Here is an 18,682-nt window from a genome sequence, read left to right on the forward strand (position 1 = left end):
GAAAAGTAAAATGTGTTCCCCCCTGAAATGTGGTGAAAAAAAAAGTAGGCTACAAGGTTTGACTTGGTGCATAAGTTGACGTTCAGTAGGCCTATTTATCTAGCCAATAGCGATCGTTTGCTCATTTTTGTTGCTGCTGCACAGTCATAGTAATAATACCAACAACAACCAAACTAGTTACACTACCAGTCAAATGTTTGGACACACCTACTCAGTTTTTTTCATTATTTTAAGGCTCTTACTTTCTACATTGAAAGTACATACTGAAGACATCAAAACTATGAATGAACACAAGGAATTATGTAGTAAACAAAAAAGTGTTAAACAAAGCAGAATATGTTTTATATATTTTATTTTCCAAGTAGCTACCTTTTGCTTTGATAACTCATCCCAAACCATCTCAATTTGGTTTAGGTCAGGTGACAGATAAGGCTTTTGTGTCATATGTGTTCATAGTTTTGATGTCTGAATGTACAATGTAGAAAGTAATAAAAAAGTAATAAAGAATGAGAAGATGTGTCCAAACTTTTGACTGGTATTGTGTTCATGTATATGAAAAAGGAAAATTTACACAGTAACAGTTTTAGTGGGGTTTCAGGAAGCCTAGTGTGATTTGTTGTGCCAATGCTTTTAAATGAAACTAAACAAAGAAATTAAATTTAGACAGTATTGCAAAATCCAGCAAGTAGTTAGCCTATATTTCTTAATGGACAGTGAATTATTGCCCTTATCGCACACTGCCTGCCAGAGGACATCTATTCAGCACATTTGCTCTATTCAAAGTTCAAACTGTGGAAGAAATGTTTGGCAGACTGAGCATTTGATATGTTAAACCAGTGAATTTAAATTGAAATCCATTAACTGCATCATTGTCACGGACCTCTGCAGGGCAGCATTTTGGCAGAAGTGGGTTGAGGTGGGAGAGGGGGGCTGGGGCCGGGTGTCAGCTGGTTTTGATGTGAAGCAGAGGAAAACAAACATAAGAGCATCTTGGAGTCGTGTGCTTACATCACAGCGAATCAGAGGAAGACGAGAAAACCAAAAAATGAAAATGAAGCTCTCCATTTAGCAGTTAACCATATTGTTTGTTTTTTTTCTTTTCAGAAGAGCTGCCTGGATTGAGAAGTAAGAATTTATTTTCATGATTTGTTTCTCTTTTATTGTGACCTAAGAACAAAATAACTATTTTGTAATCTCTCTGTTGAATGACATGAAACTCATGCATGGTTTTTAGAAGCTGGGACTTAGTTTTGACTTGGTTGTGCTCTTATGTTTTCAACATAGTGTTGCCATCATTTTTCTTTATGACTAAATTAATGTCACATGTCACAAGAAGACAGATAATAAATAGAATTGAAAGATGTTATAATAAGACCCTGAATGTTTTATTTTTTTGTCATCATAGATCTTCATTCATAAAATTTTACCCATATCTCTGGAGATTGAGGTGAAAATTTATTTGATATTTATTACAGTAAAATACCAGGTCATGTAGGAACGTGACTCTCCAGAGAAGCAGGCGAAACGAGCACAATGTCAGACGGCAACGATGGTATGTGTTGCAGCAAAACAAAAACATATCAAAAAGACAGTACATTATATTGTTTTTGAGCTTTTCTCCCTGTGTGTGAGCACTCACTGACATTTGTCGGCCTCCACATGTGAAGTGTGGGAGTCACCCGGCTGTGGGACGAGGGACGTGCTTGAGGACAACAAAGACGCGAGTGGATTCTCTGAACATGAACTCCTCGACATCATGTATGATGCATGTAACAACTCCAGCTCAGGTACACAGGCTCATCAGACACGACTCATCAGAACAAATAGATAGATAATCACATTATTGTTTCATGGTTTATTCCTTCTTCTCTCTCATGTCTTCAGGCGAGGTGTTGGCCTCCACCATCGTGCAGTACCTGCAGACCATGACGGCTCAGAGTCCGGAGCAGGACCGACTGGCTGCCCTGCGACAGATGCTCGACCCGGACTGTCAGGACCCGCATGTGAGCAGAGAAACCTTCCACGCCACCATGAGAGAGTGGATCGCCCAGTGCAGCCAGGACAGGTGAGAGATTATTCTGGATCAGTTTCAGTAATTAAACTAAGTAGTAGAACAAACAATACAAGCAAAGGGAAAAAAAGAGTGAAACAAATATGATCAAGAGGAGAAATATGTTAAAACATTTGACAGGTTGACAAGTAGTTTAAAAAGCACTTTAATCTCAAATTCTAAAGTTCATCACTCTAAGAAGTTGAAGCTAATCAAATAGAGTGGTTGAGTGTTTACTGATATGGATTTGTGGCTGTTAAACATGAAATTTATTTCTTAGTGCTTCTCTTCAGGTATTTTAACTCAATTGCTTAGGTAAAGGTTTGCTTAGGTTTTTATTTTTCAATTCGATTTCACAACATTTACCTTGAAATTTTGGTTACCTGAGATTTTGCATGATTCTATGGCTGCTCACAGGATAGATTAAATGTGTGTGACAAGTTATTATATTAAAGAGACCCAGAGGAGTTTGCTTTTGGTTATAAAAGAGTCTCATGTGTGGATGAATCTACGTTATTCAATAAATATATTGTTTTGTCTTTATAGTTATTTTTGATGTTATTATTTTGCGGTCGACTCGCCCAGCATTTCCTACTTTCGGTTTCCTGGATGCTGCCTGGCGGGTCATGGGAATAACACCGCCAGATCACCGTTTATGGTCAGAACTACGACGGTATCTGATCGTCTTCGAACCTCCGACTTTCGTTCTTGATTAATGAAAACATTCTTGGCAAATGTTTTCGCTTTTGTCCGTCTTGCGCCGGTCCAATTTCAACATGCGCGCGGGGGCTCATGGGAGTGTAGTGTGGAAACACTTCGCTTTCCAAAACTCCTCGTAGTCCCTTTAAATAATGGATAACAATGTAAGGTAAATGAGTTAATTGATGGACAGATAGAGTATTTGTGTACAGGTTTATGTCTTTGTTTACTTCTGTCAATACTTCTGCCACCAATGCTTCTCAGGCACTAGCAAGAGAATCAGGGATTTTCCTTCAAAATAAAGGAAAAGAAGAAACTCACTTTTTTTTTCTGTGTTTCAGCACTGATGTGGAGGGCAATCATGTCTCTTGGCCAGACTCCTCTAAGGTTCCTGTAAACGGTAGGACGTCGCTGTTTTCTCCAGAACTCTCAGAAATGTCCAAAAAACTGATTAAAAGCAACTCATTAAACCCGTTTTCTTCTCAGGGCTGGATTGCTCCTGCTCTCAAAGCAAAGCTGCCTCCTCAGAAAGCCACCAATGTTCCTGGTTTGTTTTTTCGCTCCTTTAATCACAGCGTGTGTTTACCTCCTATAATCAATGTGTTGTTGTATCTCACTGCTGTTTGTTTGGCTTCAGTGATGGAAAAGACCTGTTAGGCACCGTGGCTGAACTGAAGCACGCTCACTGCAAACTGAGCGACCAGAACAGCAGCCTGCTGAGGACGGTGGCTCAGTGCGAGGACGTGAACCTGCAGCTCACTCTGGAGATCACGGAGCTGCGAGCGAAGCTGGCCAGGTGAGGGATTAACTCCAGTTACAGTGTGTGAGATTATACTGTAATTCTAAATCCTCATGAAACCACATCAATATCTCATTTAAGTTCATTATTTCCCATATAATATCTTTATAAGAACATAATAGATGATTGAGGAACTCGATGAACAATAAAAATGTCTCTTTCATGTTCAGATTTAGAAATTTGGATTTAGCCCAAAATTTAAATCCAACCAGATTAATTACAAGTGACAAATCTCTTTCACACCACCTCACACATATTTTCTTTTAGCTGCTTGTAGCCACTGATAACAGGAGTGTTATCAGATTAGAAAGTTAAAAGACATGTTCAAAATGAGCCAATTCAAATAAAGACAGGCTGTGAAAAACATGTTTAGACAAGTAAGAACTGGGCCAGTTTTCAACTGTTTTGTTCCAAGAGTTCAGAGGTAAAACCCACAAAACTTCACCACTTTTCTTTTATGAATACAGTGAGCAGCAAAGTCAATGAGGAACAGTGTCTCTTCCTGGTCCTTGGGACTTTTTGTTGTCTGAATTATGAAACCTTCGATAAAACAAAAAGATAAATGGGGCCCCCACCTCCCCTATACACGGCCTCTCTTATGTCTCTGTGGTTATTTTTCATCCCTTTGTGGTTGTTTTGAGTTACTTTGTGGTAATTTTCTGTCCTCATTGGAGCTCTGTAACCTTTAAACAATATTAGTACAAAATATACCATATTTCGTACAGGACCTTTGATGGGTCTGCTCACTCATTAATCCATCCACAAAGGTGTCACTTCTTCTATAAATACAGTAATATCAGACTTGATCCATCTTTTCTGGATCTGTACGGCAAATTTCCCAAAAGGTTCACTCTTATAGAAAACCACCACAACACCTCAAGTAATGTGGCTTTACCGATATTCAGGTAAAAATAGGATAAAATCAATGAGATAAGAATAGTGTGCTCCTGAATAAATGAAGACGCAATCATTGTATAATATATTTTTATGTAATTTGTGCAGTGCACAGCGGTCCACAGTGAGAGCCAGGTCCCTGACAGAAGAACTGGAGGAGACCCGTCAGGCATTTAAAGAGGCTCAGGACAGAGCAAGTCGCTCCCAGACCAGCTGCACCAAACTGGTACTTCACACCCTGAGTCAAATCCAAATTCACTTCATGTTGTGCAACTTTTTTCAATCACATTAAAATCTTTTTGGGTTTCAGAGTAATGAAGTTGAATGCCTGAAAGTTCACATCAAGAGGCTTGAGGACAAGGTAACAAAAGGCCACATTTCTGCACTTTGATTTAAAAACCATGATGAGTCATGAAACTAAATTTTCCTTGTATCCACACAGAATGAAAAGCTTGCCTTTGAAAGGTCTTGTTCTGAAGAAAGTGTCAACAAACTGAGGAAGGTCAATGCTGAGTTGAGGGTAGGAACAAAACATAAAACTCTCCTGTGTTTGTCTCTGTGTTACGTGTTTGAACTGAGACTTAAACATCTGAACGTTCACAGGCCGAACTTGAAGAAGCTCTGGTTATGCTGGCGCTGAGAGACCGAGAAATCACAAAGGTTGGTCCATCACAGTCAGGAGGAAAACTCACCTCACGTATTAATTTTGTATTTTAACTTGATTTTAAAATGTTCTTGTGTAGAAAGACATTCTTATGGATAAGATGAAAAACTCTCATGTGGAGAATCACAACATGATTGAGGTATGTGAGACAAAAAATTGTGCAAATTAATTTCAAACTTGAAAGAAAAGTCACAAAAGAAACCAATATCATACGAAATGTGACAACACCACTATTACAACCATCATCACATCAAGTAAGAAAACTGACAATATGAAATGTTTTGCTTGTATTTATATTTTACTACTTGGTTTTGAATGTACATTGTCGCTGTTATTCAACTCATTCACTATATTCTGCCATTGAAGGGTGTGCAGTCAGAGCTGAAGAGGTTACAGGAGCATTCACACCAAGTTCTTCTGAGGTATATTTGATAAATGGCTCTATTGACTTCCTGTAGTGTGGATAGTACCTAATTATACACATCACTGTAGATAAAGGTGCTGCCAAAAGTTCTTAATGAAACATTTAAATCTACATTTCTGGATCAAAACATCATCTGTGTAGATTTTTTTGGACTAACTTTAAAGATTTGCGCAGCATTTTTCATAAAGGCCGTTGAATAGCCTGCACACATCCACTTTTACAATGCAGTCAGCTTTCATATTAAAGAAAAATATTTGAAAGTAACATTTAAAAAACTGGACAAATTCAAGTGTTGAATCCTGATTTCTCCTGCAGGTACGACCGACACTTCATCAGCCCTCAGAGCCTCTACAGTCGAGATCTCCCAAACCACCGCTCGTTACAGAGTGAGATGCAGGATATGCAACAAGTAGGAAATGCTTTTTTTGTTCACAGGTTATCATCTCAAGGTATTGGTTATCTGTTTTTGATATTGACTGATTGATCTCTGCAGCAGCATCACAGGGCTCTGGATGACATAAGCCTCCCGTCCCTCCACACACACAGCGATGATATTCAGAGCATCATTCACAGGATCAAGAGCGCCGAAATAGCTCATCTTCTGCACAACAAGTATCCTGAGAGGGTGAGGAGAGGGCAGCCACTCGGCTCGGGGTGATAATTGTTACACGTCGCGGTGACAAGTGCATGAATAATTTCGTCTTATCTTTCTTATGTCATCTCTCTCACACACACACACACTCAGGACTCTGCTCCCACAGAGACACAGGAGAGGCCTTTTCCTCACCGCCAGCAGCAACAGGCAAGCATCAAGCAGCAGCTTGTCAATGTGTATGTGAGTTTTTACCTCTCTTTATCCTGTTATGGTAACAGACTGGATTTGGTTGATGTTAGTCTCTGTTCTTAGAGGCTTCTTCCAGCTAATAAAATGGGTGTCTGGTTTTGACAGTGTTTTTATGGTCATCTCTGTTACGCAACCCACAGGAGTTACTATCTTTTTTGTGTGTGTGTGTGTGTGACTGTATCAGGCATAAGTGCAGTTTTAGTACCCCTTGGTAACTACAGACATAACAGTGTGTAAAGGACATGTTTATAAAGTGGTGGTTTCAGGCTGCAGGAGCTGGAGCTGCACAAGTGTGTGTGGGAGGAGAGAGGGGAGAAGGTGGAGGAGCGGTGGAGAGCCCGGGAGAAGGAGCAGAAGCAAAGTCAGACTGGGAGCCAGACTCCGATCCAGGAGGGCAAGAAGGTGGCCGTGGTGAACTGGTGGAAAGCCCTCAGCGTAGAGGGGGCCAAGGGCCGCACCAAAGACACCAAGTGGAGCCAGGAGCTTTCTGAGACACAGGCCAAGCTGCAGAGAGCAGAGCGGACGATCACTGATATGAGGGAGCAGGTCTGGCACCTGCAAGCCTCTCTACGATCAGCGCAGGAGAGTGTCACTGATCGAAAACACGGCAGCAGAGCTCTTCATATCGACAAAGGGACCAACACCGAGGGAGAGGAAGCAGCCGGATCTGTGGGGAAGTCGGTGAAGGAGCAGAAGAAGAGGGATGCAGCGGTGGTCACGGAGATCACAGGTGGAGCCGCCTCACAGCAGGAGCAAACCCAGCTTCAGGTGACCGCAGACGGACTTCTGGCGACCCTCAGGAGGATGGAGGCGATGGTCAGCAACGCCCTGGAGACGGCCGAGCTGGTGAGAGAGAGCGAGCAGCGGGTGAGCCAGGTGAGGGTGAGGATGGAGAGCATCGCTCAGAGGGTGGAGGAGGCTGCGGGCCGAGCGGCCGACACCGACGAGCAGCTCAACGTCCTGGAGGCCGGGATCCAAGAGAGAGCTCCACATCAGGTTTGTTTCACATCTGTGTTTGTTTTACATCAGTGAGAGAAAAGGTTTTAATTATCTTGAATTTGAAACACAGTTATTGAAGTAATCCATGTTGGTTCTTCAGTGTGTTGCATGCAGCTAAAATGTTTGATTGCACCTTTATTTAACTACAGTGTCTGGAAATCTTGGGATGGTTCATATCGACAAAAAATCTTTACTTCTGCATCAAAAATGGCAGAAGACTTTCCTTTGGGATGAATAAAGTTCTTTCTATCTATCTATCTATCTATCTATCTATCTATCTATCTATCTATCTATCTATCTATCTATCTATCTATCTATCTATCTATCTATCTATCTATCTATCTATCTATCTATATCGTTCTGTTGAATCTTATGAGAATCCACATAAAAAATTGTCCTATGCCCAGTTTTACGTAATTATCACAGCTGTGAGGAAGTGTCAACATTTTTCATTTCATTCACAACACTGAAGCGTGACGCAGGTTTGTGTTTATTTTGAGCTCTACACACCAATCATTAATCATCTTGTTACAGTAATGCAAGTCAGCAAAATAATGTTGTTCACATGTTGTGATTGGATTGTCCCCAACCAAAAGCAAATTAGTGCACATGATTGATATTACAGTAATTACACCAGAAGTGGTGGTACTAGTCATTATCCAGTCTTAGTTTTATTAGCCTTTACTTCACATCAATTCTAACTGAAGCACATGGAGTTGATTTTTTTGTATTTGTGAGAATGGCAGTAATAAATCTCTCTTCTCTGTCTGTACTTTTCCAAAGTCTCGAGGTCCCAGTCTGCCAGCTGATCCTGGATCAGATGCCGCATGCTTTTCAGCTGAGCCCAACGTGGAGCCTGAACACAGAGAGAGAACGGCGAGTCCTCCTCCGTCTTGTGAAATCCCAGAAGTCAGCGAGCCTCCGCAGCCGGCCATGAATGGTATGATGGCTGCATTTTACACCAGTACAGCTTCAGTGTTGTCATGGTTGTGGGGCACACTGTGAGACACAGATAAATTAAAGCTACTTCCTTTTCTAATAGTAATCCCTGAGGATGTCTCCAAATAGACTGTGTAGATATTTATATTGCACACAACAGCTGGTACAGTAAGGAGGAAGAGAGAATAAGCTCTAAGGGAGTGTATGTTATCTATCAAAGGGCAGCGTGGGGGAAATTAGGGGCGGTCAGAAGGATTTTTTTTTTATGTAAACACAAGGAGAGTCCCACCACTTTTAGACTGTAAGAGTTTTTTTTTCCTGTCATTTGATTTGTTCTGAATGGCTTTGAGAAAATGTATCTGAAGACACTGAGAGATGATGGAGCTGTAGCTCACACAGTGAAAGCTTTAGGTGCATTACAGTATTTAATAGAAGAACTATTTAATTGTGAATAAGAGAAAACGCTGCTTTTAAAATAATGGGGGCTCACAGCACCTTATTTATGACTGTCAGTGACGTAGGACAGTAAATATGAAACCACAGCCAGCAGCTGATTAGCTTTGCATAGAGAACAATTTGAGGAACTTTTAACCATTCACGTTCCTGCAAAAGCTGCTGGTTGTGCACTAATACGTTTGACATTTCATCACATATTTTCCAATACTAATCATGTTGCAATAAGTTTTTCCAACCCAGAGAGGTCATGGCAAATATTTCCACATTCTCCTTCCCAAAGGAGGAGTCCCTCGATGGCTCAGAGGGCCGAGTCTTATATTTAATTGTTTATTTATGATGTAGACAAGCGAGTCAGGAGCATGTGGCGGTTGCTGAGAACCAGTGGGTGGCCTCAGAGGAGGAAATTATATTTTAAATGACGGGACAGTTGTCATCTCCGTGTCTGCCTGTTATTATTTTATAGCTCACTGTCTGCATTAGAAATTGTGCGATGCCACAGTGACGTAGGCTTGTTTTTGCTAACCAAATGAAGCCGGACTCACGTTGCAAAGAAAGGAGCAGTAAGATGATCAATAAAGTTTTTTTTTACACCCGTCATTTTGTCATAAAAGCTGGTATGTGCTCTGCTGGTTCGTGCCTGGAAGCTGCTGTGCCACAAGATGTGGATGGTGTATAATAAAAGCTGGTTATTGTTCGTGTTTAATGTGAGGAAGATCTCATTTTACTTGGAGTTCTCCCAACACATCCAGCTACAGATATTGGCACTGCCTCAAGAATACTTCTCTTTTTAATATGTATTTATCAGGGACAGCACATGTTAAACTCCACAAACCTGAAAAAGGTGAGTTGTCATCTAGTCCTTGGAAATGTTGATATTTTTAGCATCAAATAGAGAAGAAACTAGCAAAACAAGAGACAAATGAACCAACACCAAAGCCCTTAGTATGAGATACACCTCAAAATACAGTTTGAGATTATAAAAGCTTTAATTAAATAGTAACAATAATTTATAATCAAACTACTCATTAACAAGACAGAGTCTGAGCACCACAGTGCCACAATGCTAAGATGATGTTTAGCAGGTGCACTAATAAATGTGGTGCTAGCATGACAGAAACGTTATAGCATACGTAAATCTCATCCACAAAAGCAAAGGGCATCACTAACAATAATAGATGTGGAGCTTTTAAACGTCTGCCTCCATTAAGACTTTCTTCTTTTATCAGGCTCACACTAATAAAACATTAATGTGAGCCTAAGTCAACTTTCGGCACAGCACTGTAACATTACAAAGGAATGAAACTTGTTTTTAGGTCTAAGACACAGTCAGCTTGTGTGATGATTTAACATCCACTGGAGACTGAATGTAAATAATTTAGAGAAGTAGTGGGTCCCTATTAATGCTGTGTGTGTGTGTGGTGGCTGTAAACACTGTGCTCTTTGATGGGCAAACTATAAATTAAAGAAAGGTGGAAATACCGAACTCTCTGTTGTTGGATAATGTGAATTAATTTGTGGTGAGGCTGAATCCTTTCAAGAAAAGAGAGACTGTGTGAAGATCTGGGGAGAAAAACAGAAGCATCTGATGGTGTTTGAAGTGAAAATGAGGTTAAATTAGGACGAATATGTGGATGTTGACACAGCTGCCAAGAGATTCCCAGCATCTTTGGCAAGTTTGATCCAATGTTTTCCTTAAAGATTTGTGTGATGGATCGTTTTAGAGCCTGATTTGTGCTTTCCAATGGTCCAAACCCTTTTTTACCCTCTGTGTCTTCGTATATACGAATAAAACCGGTTTATTTGTGGTTTTATAGTCACGTTTAAAGTGAAATATTGGTGTTCAGGCCTTAATGGTCCTCCATATAAACATCCATGAGTTGCTGGTATCGTAATATTAACAAACCTTTCCCGGAGGGCACCTAAACCAGACGGCACAATAGCTTTTACCTGGGCTGAGAGCTTTCAACCAGCGGATCAAGCACCTCATGTACTCAACATGGTTGCCAGGTTATTGTTGCCCCTAGTTAAAGAGGTGGGTGGTGGGCGGAGGGGCGAGTGTGGGGGTGACACTTCCTGAAACAAGAGTTACAGTGTGTGTATGAACGACTCAGCAGCAACGACCCCACGGGACAGAAAACTTAATATGTTTCTTCTTCTTTTTGTTTTTTTCCCCTCTCTCTCTCTCTGTGTGTATCTCTCCCTCACGTACTCTTCTCTCTTTTTTTTTTAACCGTCTCTTGACATTTGCATTGCACATGGTTCCTGTTAAATGCAAATCAACTGTTTTCACTGTCTGTCTGTGCTCTGGCTCCAACAGGTGGCACAGGACCAGGCAGCTGCAGCAAGGTGAGACTCTCCTCTGCTTTATTACTGTGAAATATGATTTTATTTGTGTTTGTGGAAGCTGAGCTGCATGTTGAACGTGTCTGAGTGTGTCAGTAGTTATTTAACTGGCTTGTTGGAAACATAATGTTCTTTTGGAGGTTACTGTACTGAATAGCAATTTCTCTCAAGCTTTCAAAGTGTGCAACTGACCTTTTTAACTCTGTGTAGTTGTGGAAAGTGACTCAGTTTATCAACTTCTACCTTCTGTTTGGTGGTACTTGTATTTCTACAGTTATTGCACTTTTTATTCTGTAAAATTCATCAGGCTACACTCACAATAGTTTAACTGTGCCAACAGTGTGACAATTTATTTTACGTTGTCATTACCTACTGTATAATGTAGTTTGAAAAGAGTGTTCATTGAAATGTAATGTTTATCAATAATCACTAATGTGCCCTATGAAGATATTCTTTATTATCACATCAGTGTTTGACTATATTCATTATCTTATCTAAACACTTGTGAGTGGGCAATAAACCACTTATTAAATGTTTAGATGTTGTTTATAAATGCTAGGGAGACTTAAAGTGGGGTTACAGTAATTAGATTTCACATAAAAATAAATCACAGACTTCTAAAAACACAAATAAGCTATGAATACTTGTCACTTTGTCACAGAAGAGTGAGATAAGAACATTTCTCAGCAAAGTGGAATTTCCCCTCTAACCTTTTCAGATGGCAAACAGCTCGAGGCAAGTGTTTCAAGATAAAGAAAACATGACTTTAAAAAATTAGGAACAAGCTGATTTGTGTAGATCTTTTTCAATGAAACATCTCAGGGCCCAACAGATTTACCTTGTGGCCCTCTGAGGGGGCCATGACCCCAAGCTTGGGAACCACTGAACCAAAGTAATTTACTATAAAGCTGCTAAAATTAGCTTCATTTCCACCAGCTACAACATTAAAGTGCAACCTAGCTATGCATCAGTTACTTACTGTGAAAACAACAACTTTCAATTCTGATATTGACAAGTGTCTCCCCTCTCTCTGCACTGCAGCCTTTAGGTGAAACTACACAATCTCACTGACTAAATAAGTTACAAGAGAACAAGATTTTCACCCGAGTTGAATTAGATAAGAAAAGCATCTGACTTTTTTTTTACACAACTTACTCCATTGATACAGAATGTCCTTCACACTGCAGCACTTTAACACATAATCATCTCCCGTTAATTCAAACTGTGATGCTGTAATTCGCTGTGAACGTCAGATGTGGTCCTCCAAACAATGTGACTGCTGTGCTCTGTCTCTTCCCCCCCCCCCTTTACAACATTCAGGATGAGTGCAAATCTTAAAAAAACCTGAATCTCTCACCTCTGAAAAGCAGCAGTACAAATGGTGCAAGTTTTGACAGAGCAGCTCATTACTGTAAAACAATAATGATTCTCAAGAGCTCAGAAGTGGATGCATGGATTCCTTTTCAGGCTGCAGAGTAAACACAGATCGGACGGATGCAATCCATCTATCTATCTATCAGTGTTCCTCAAACATACCCTCGTATACAACAACACTCAAAATGGTCTCCTACTGCTCCCACACTGTGATTACAGAAACAAAAACAAGCCCTGCGGAAACATACTTTTCTAGCTTTCTTCAGGTTTTAGTTGAAGGATGATCAGTGGAGAACACACAAACACACACACTCACACACACACACACACACACACACACACACTCCACAGCAGCCCAAAGAGGCATACAGAACCCTTCTCCTTAAATGGTCAAAGCTCCCAGGAGTGAAAGAGAGGCTGCTGCTGAAAAAAGACAGGGAACAGAGGGGACGGGAGAAGGAAGGAGAAGCCCCGAGCATAGAGGAGTTTTCTAAAGGGAAAGGCTGAGAGTGACAGCTTGACTGTGGGAAGTCGGTGTTAGTTGGAGGGATCGGCGGGAGCGTGTGTGTGCATGTGTGCGACTGTGTGTGTGTGTGTGTGCGTGTTTCTCTACAGCACTACAGCGGTGGACTCAGGTAATGTGCATGCTGTGTGTTGACAGGTTGTGTGGATTGTGGGCTGCGTAGAGCCGTGAGGTCTAGTGTGAGGGTGAACACATGCAGAACCCGGGAGATCAGTCGGTGTCGGCTCGATCAGCGATTCGTGCAACAGTTTGTGTTTGTGGACCTCTTGTGGAAAGCGTTGTTGTTCTGACTTGTTGCTGCTCCGGTGAGTTTACATAATCTTAGTGTTTGTGTGGAGGTGAAACTCTGTGTCATGTTGCCCTACTGCTCTGGAAGTGTTTTTTTTTTTTTTTTTTAACTCTGTGCATTTATCCTCCTCTTCACCTGGCTTTTACACCCATTTCTTTTTCTTTCTCACGCTTCCTCTGCCATGTTATCTCAGATTGTAGTTCTATGGTAACCACTTCCTCTGCTGCTGGTGCTGTACTCAGGGCTTCACACAACCAAATTTTAAACAAATCTGGCAAGAGGGAGCAGGCTTATGTAACAGAGGAGGGGAGGAGGGTGCCGGTCCCTTCGTCTTCCTCTGAGGAGAAGAGGCATCGAGGCCTGGCTGCAGTGAGGAGTTAATTCTGACTGATGGTTATGATGGACACAGGAGTTGTTTTTTTTTCTTCTTTTTTTTGTTTTTTTGATCTTGTAAGAACAAGATCTTCATGTCCTGGTGGAGTTGTGGTGCTGGGGCTTTCTGTGCTCAGGCTTGTCTGTTCTGTCCTGTTTCCCCCCACAGGAAATAATCTGAGTGATTCAATTACTCTGCAATATTTATCTCAGTCTCATGGTCTGCCGGGGAAACACTGCGCGCGGCCCGTGCCTCCCACAGCGCAGGTTGGCATCCTCGTTTGGGGCGGAGGCATTTTCAAGAACTAATAGTTTGTTCTGCCTTTGTCAGCAGGAGAAATACAGTTTGCTTCATTATGTCGTTTTTGCTTTGAAAGCAAAAAAGAAGCACTTTATACTTGCTGAACTGCATTTGCACCTTTGTTTGGTTGCTTAATAAGATGTTAAATGAACTAAAACAGACATGGCAGTATTCTCAGGTGATGCATTTAGAGGCAAACTTCTTTGTCAACGTATTCCTCTCCTTATTTGGCGTATTACAGCACAACTGTTGCAGCTGTGGAAAAGGTAGATTAATGAATAAAACAAGTGATTATGCAAAGCGAAATTCAGATCCACGTTATGAAAAATGCAGGTGGTCGTTGCCAAAAACTGCCCTGAACTTCAGGAGCAATTAGATAATCACATCAGAAATATTCAGAGTGACTCACTCTCGTATTAATATATGCAGGAAAACTTCAAAGCTGATCTCTTTTCATCTTCATTGATTAATAACAACTGTAGAGGCAGAGTTGGCAGTTTGTCTGAGAATCAGATCAAATGAGTCGACGTTCAGCGGCTCTTAATCCCAACAGAGACGTAGCGAAACTTTATTTTAAAGTACTAACATTTCTGTACTTGAGGCTCAGAGGGAGTTTACTCCATGACAGTAGTCAGGAAATATCCTCGCAGCTCTCTGGAAGACAGTTAAACAACCCATTTCCTCCCCACTGACTCACTGCCTGTCTGTCCCTATATGTTCCCAAGAACTTGTCATGTTTGTGATGACACTGAGCAGCTCTCTGCATATTCTGGCCCCCGAATTCACCGAGGATTTGTCCTGCGTAAAGTGCATGCCATACCCCTGAAATAACCGGTGCTTCATCACACCGTTCCCTGTGGCCGGTGAAAGTGGACGACCGGCACCGACCGGCCACAGTGCAGCCACACCTGTGTATGTAAATCTGTCTATTTTTAGTGAGACCAAACAAATGAGCAGAGGTGGGTGAGGGTGGGAGGAGTGTGTGGGGTTACATTAGCATCACGTATGCTAACCCCACTCTGACTGATGTGCACTGTGCTTCTTCAAAGAGTTAAATCTGCTGCACATTCAGATTTGCATACATTTGTTACTTAAAAGGAAAGAAGCAAGAGGTCAAACAATGGTTCAGCTGGACGTACGTAATCTCTAACTGAAGCAGCTCATGCTTCTGTGCAGTGAGCCAGTGAACTGCTGCAGTAATAACATGTCATTGACTATAAATTATTAATTGAGTAATTATTTTGAGTAAATTAGAAACACATACAATAAATTCACTGGTTCTAGCTTCTAGCTAAAAAGTGAATATTTGCCATTAAAATGCATCCCTATGTGCTGTAGACAGCTAAACACTAACATTAAACATCAGATAATCAACAAATGAGGCAATATTGTTTGGATGGTAAAGATTTACATAAAAAAGACAGTCTTAGACAAATATAACATTCAACTTACACATCTTTACATTGATAAAATGTGCTCTCTGTTGCTGAAGCTCCAATAACATTGATTATTAAAGCTAAGATGGTTTACAGTACAGTGTCCACTATACTGGCTTTGGTTCAAATTACCACCAAACCAAGGAGCAGGATCCTTCTCATTTTTCTATAATTGCCTCATCTCCAGTGATTGAGCTTTGATTTTTATCTCCCCATCTCTTATTATAATAACTCGGGCAGTTCCTACCACCTTTTAACTTTAATATAAGATGTAATACACTCATACTGTTGATTAGCTTGAGTGAAGAAGGTTGAGATGTAACATTTACGTGCAGAGCAGTGGTTACTCCTCCTCTATGTTCGTGGTCATATTTGTGTTCCTTTCATAATTTATCTGCAGCAAGACCCTCTGTTTGTTTTACTCTGTCCCTCAGGAGCTCATCGACTCACTCAGCCTGAATGCAGCAGTTTGTTGACATCACAGTGCATCTCAGTCACTTTGACAAGTTCAGTAAAACTAGTGACAGTGTGGGAAAAAACTTTAAGCTCTGGGCATGTTGCTGTTTGAGTGTACTCATTCAGATACAAATAATACAATCAACTGCTTGACTTGAGTTTAGAAGAATCTAATAAATTTTTCAGTACATGAGTTTTAATCCTCGTCTTTCTCAGGGTTGGAAGGCTTAGTAAATAATATATTCACAAACGTAAAGGTACCCTGTGGTATTTTCTTGTAAACAAACAAGAGTTATGTGACGTGTGAGAATCTGTGTTTCTCACCAGAATACATAGTGTTTATCCTCAAGGTCTAACAAATGTGATGAATATATTTCCTTCCCCATAAAACACATAAAACCAGTCACTGCTTTGCCGTGTATCTTGGCTTGAGATAAGTGGAATAGTGAGAAACCGACGTCGGCCTTTTTGATACTATACCAAAAAAAGAAAAATCAGTGGATCAGTCCTGTCAACAAATGCTCTGTAATGACATGTTTATGTTCCAGTTACAGAGTTTTCTTCTGACCGTAGTGATTATGAGGAGGGGACGTTCAGACGACACAGTGTATATTTTGTATAACTTCCATAGAGAAAGGATCCGTCAGTGTGGAGCTGCTGTTTCAGGAAGGTCTGGACAGTGTTAAACAGCCCCCGAGGAGTTTGCTTTTGGTTATAAAAGAGTCTCATATTAATGTGGATGAATCTACCTTACCCACACTTCCTATTTCTGGATAGATATATTGTTTTGTCTTTATAGTTATTTTGATATTATTATTTAGTGGTTGGCTCACCCAGCATTTCCTACTTTCGGTTTCCCGTACGCTGCCCGTCATGGGAATAACACCGCCTAACTATACGAAGGTATCTGATCGTCTTCAAACCTCCGACTTTCGTTCTTGATTAATGAAAACATTCTTGGCAAATGTTTTTGCCTTTGTCCGTCTTGCGCCGGTCCAAGAATTTCACCGTGCATGCAGAGGCTCATGGGAAATGTAGTATGAAAACACTTCCGCTTTCCGAAACTCCTCGTAGTCCCTTTAAGACAAATACTGAGCACCCAGCAGGAGTGATGAGGAGTGATGAGGTTCACCTGCTCAATGTCACATAAATATACACAAAATAATGTTTTCATTTATTTTGACAGCTGTCATTCCAGTAGAAAACATCTGGATTTACATCAATCACCTCAGTTCAGTTTCAGGGTGCAGACAAGTGTCAGTCTGTATGTCTTTTCCTCAGCGTTGCTCATATTAATATGTTTGTATAGAACTTACAGTAACTTACCTGGTTATATTTTTAAAGTGCTTTGTGAATAAAGTTGGTATGGTATGGTATTTGACTCCTGCTCAACAGTGTGAGTAAATGAACTGTGAGGTATGAGCAGCAGGCAGCAGGTTAATGATACATCAGCCTGTCGTCGGCCCCCCAGCAGAGCGTCCCCTATTCCTCCCTCAGTATCAGGTGTTGGGTGCAGAGGGAGCAGTGGAGTTTATTTTCTAACAACCTAACTGGACCAGGCAGATGTGGATTTTTTTTATTTTTAAAGTGTGAAGAAAAAGTTTATTTTTCAACTCCCTCGCTCACCTGTGCTTAAATCAACGCCCTGCAACCCGCGGCAATATGTGTTGTCTGCTGTTTTGCATGCATGCAGATGGGTACTCAGGAATGATTCCATGGAAATACAAGTGGTCAATGAGTCTTTTAAGTGAATATTTATATTTTTGTGATGCAAAAACAGGAGGTATTTGGTCCTTTACTTGCTCATCCAAATCTGAACTCAGTCGTGGTCAACAACACAACAGCTGTCGTTCATTGTGCCTCACTAATTGCATGTTGATTAAATGGCGTTTGACATTTTTCCACTGTATTGAGCTTTGTGTTGTTACTGGAAGATGGGAAAGAATGAGAGGGAGATCTATTATATACTCGGTGCACACGATGGCTCTGTCTGGTCCTGGTTGTGTAACTTCTCTTGTGAAGTTTGCTCTTTTTCTAAACTATTACAGAATTAAAAAGCCAAACACTTGAGTCATAGGAAAATTACAGTAACAGTTTGAAGACAGAGGTTTTGTTTCTGATGAATTAGAAGCAGTCTAATGGGAGAAAATTGCTAATACTTCTGTTGGAAGGCAGCAGAGAATAAAGATTTGTTTATAGTGGGACTGTTTTGTTCTGGTGGATCTTTTTTTAGCTTTGGTTAGCCAGAGGGTATTTTCATATGAATACCTCCCTTCATGTGTAATTCATTTTCTCAGATCAGCAGCTAATATACTGGTTTATGCATATTTACTCGTCTTTTGCACATGCTTCTACTTTGCATAATAAACATAAGGGCTTTGCATCATGTGCCTTATGGTCTTGCAGATCCAGGAAGAGGAGAGGTTTTCGCTACTGGGATCTCCTCTTGTGCAAAGTGACAGTCACTCCCGGGAGTCGTGTGACGACGCCTGCTCTGCTGAGGGACCTTTCATATTCCCTCACACCCGCTCTCGCCCCTCACTGCCCCCCGCCATGCCCACCCTGCCCGAGGAAGAGGAGGACTCACCCGAGGAGCTTGACAGTTCCTCCAGTTCTCCCAGCTCAGTGAGTGCATGAAAACTGACTCTTCTCTCTCTCAGTTTATCAGCAGAACCCACAGACTGTATATAAAACCTAGAAACATTTGATTAATAAATGAGATCACACTGTTCTTTTCCTCAACGACACATTTGTTTTCACTCCTCCGCTTCCTGCGGGGATCAAACTGGAACTGTGCTGCAGCAACAAGACGTTACTAAT

General features: G+C 41.0%; 1 protein-coding gene across 7 annotated transcripts in view; it reads left to right on the top strand.

Moving 5' to 3' along the window:
* The first annotated feature begins 1,480 nt into the window (after positions 1–1,480).
* irag1 (inositol 1,4,5-triphosphate receptor associated 1) overlaps positions 1,481–18,682 on the top strand; it is a 30,606-nt gene continuing 13,404 nt past the window's right edge. For 2 of the 7 annotated variants that reach the window (XM_085761039.1, XM_085761055.1), the window contains exons 1-19: positions 1,481–1,552; positions 1,668–1,787; positions 1,885–2,065; positions 3,091–3,149; positions 3,236–3,296; positions 3,387–3,545; positions 4,551–4,668; positions 4,753–4,803; positions 4,885–4,962; positions 5,046–5,102; positions 5,186–5,245; positions 5,473–5,528; positions 5,846–5,939; positions 6,024–6,155; positions 6,276–6,361; positions 6,641–7,370; positions 8,157–8,313; positions 11,086–11,114; positions 18,269–18,487. In XM_085761039.1, the coding sequence (XP_085617165.1) occupies positions 1,534–1,552; positions 1,668–1,787; positions 1,885–2,065; positions 3,091–3,149; positions 3,236–3,296; positions 3,387–3,545; positions 4,551–4,668; positions 4,753–4,803; positions 4,885–4,962; positions 5,046–5,102; positions 5,186–5,245; positions 5,473–5,528; positions 5,846–5,939; positions 6,024–6,155; positions 6,276–6,361; positions 6,641–7,370; positions 8,157–8,313; positions 11,086–11,114; positions 18,269–18,487 (2,466 nt within the window). In that variant the 5' untranslated portion in view covers positions 1,481–1,533. Of the gene's footprint in view, positions 1,553–1,667; positions 1,788–1,884; positions 2,066–3,090; positions 3,150–3,235; positions 3,297–3,386; positions 3,546–4,550; positions 4,669–4,752; positions 4,804–4,884; positions 4,963–5,045; positions 5,103–5,185; positions 5,246–5,472; positions 5,529–5,845; positions 5,940–6,023; positions 6,156–6,275; positions 6,366–6,640; positions 7,371–8,156; positions 8,314–11,085; positions 11,115–12,876; positions 13,121–13,169; positions 13,314–18,268; positions 18,488–18,682 lie in introns of those variants that run through there. The other 5 variants (XM_085761047.1, XM_085761063.1, XM_085761072.1 and 2 more) reach the window with 4 other exon arrangements.

The sequence above is a fragment of the Trachurus japonicus genome, chromosome 3, assembly GCF_045865225.1.
Source record: "Trachurus japonicus isolate A0001 chromosome 3, Traja_1.0".
NCBI classification, from domain to species: domain Eukaryota; kingdom Metazoa; phylum Chordata; class Actinopteri; order Carangiformes; family Carangidae; genus Trachurus; species Trachurus japonicus.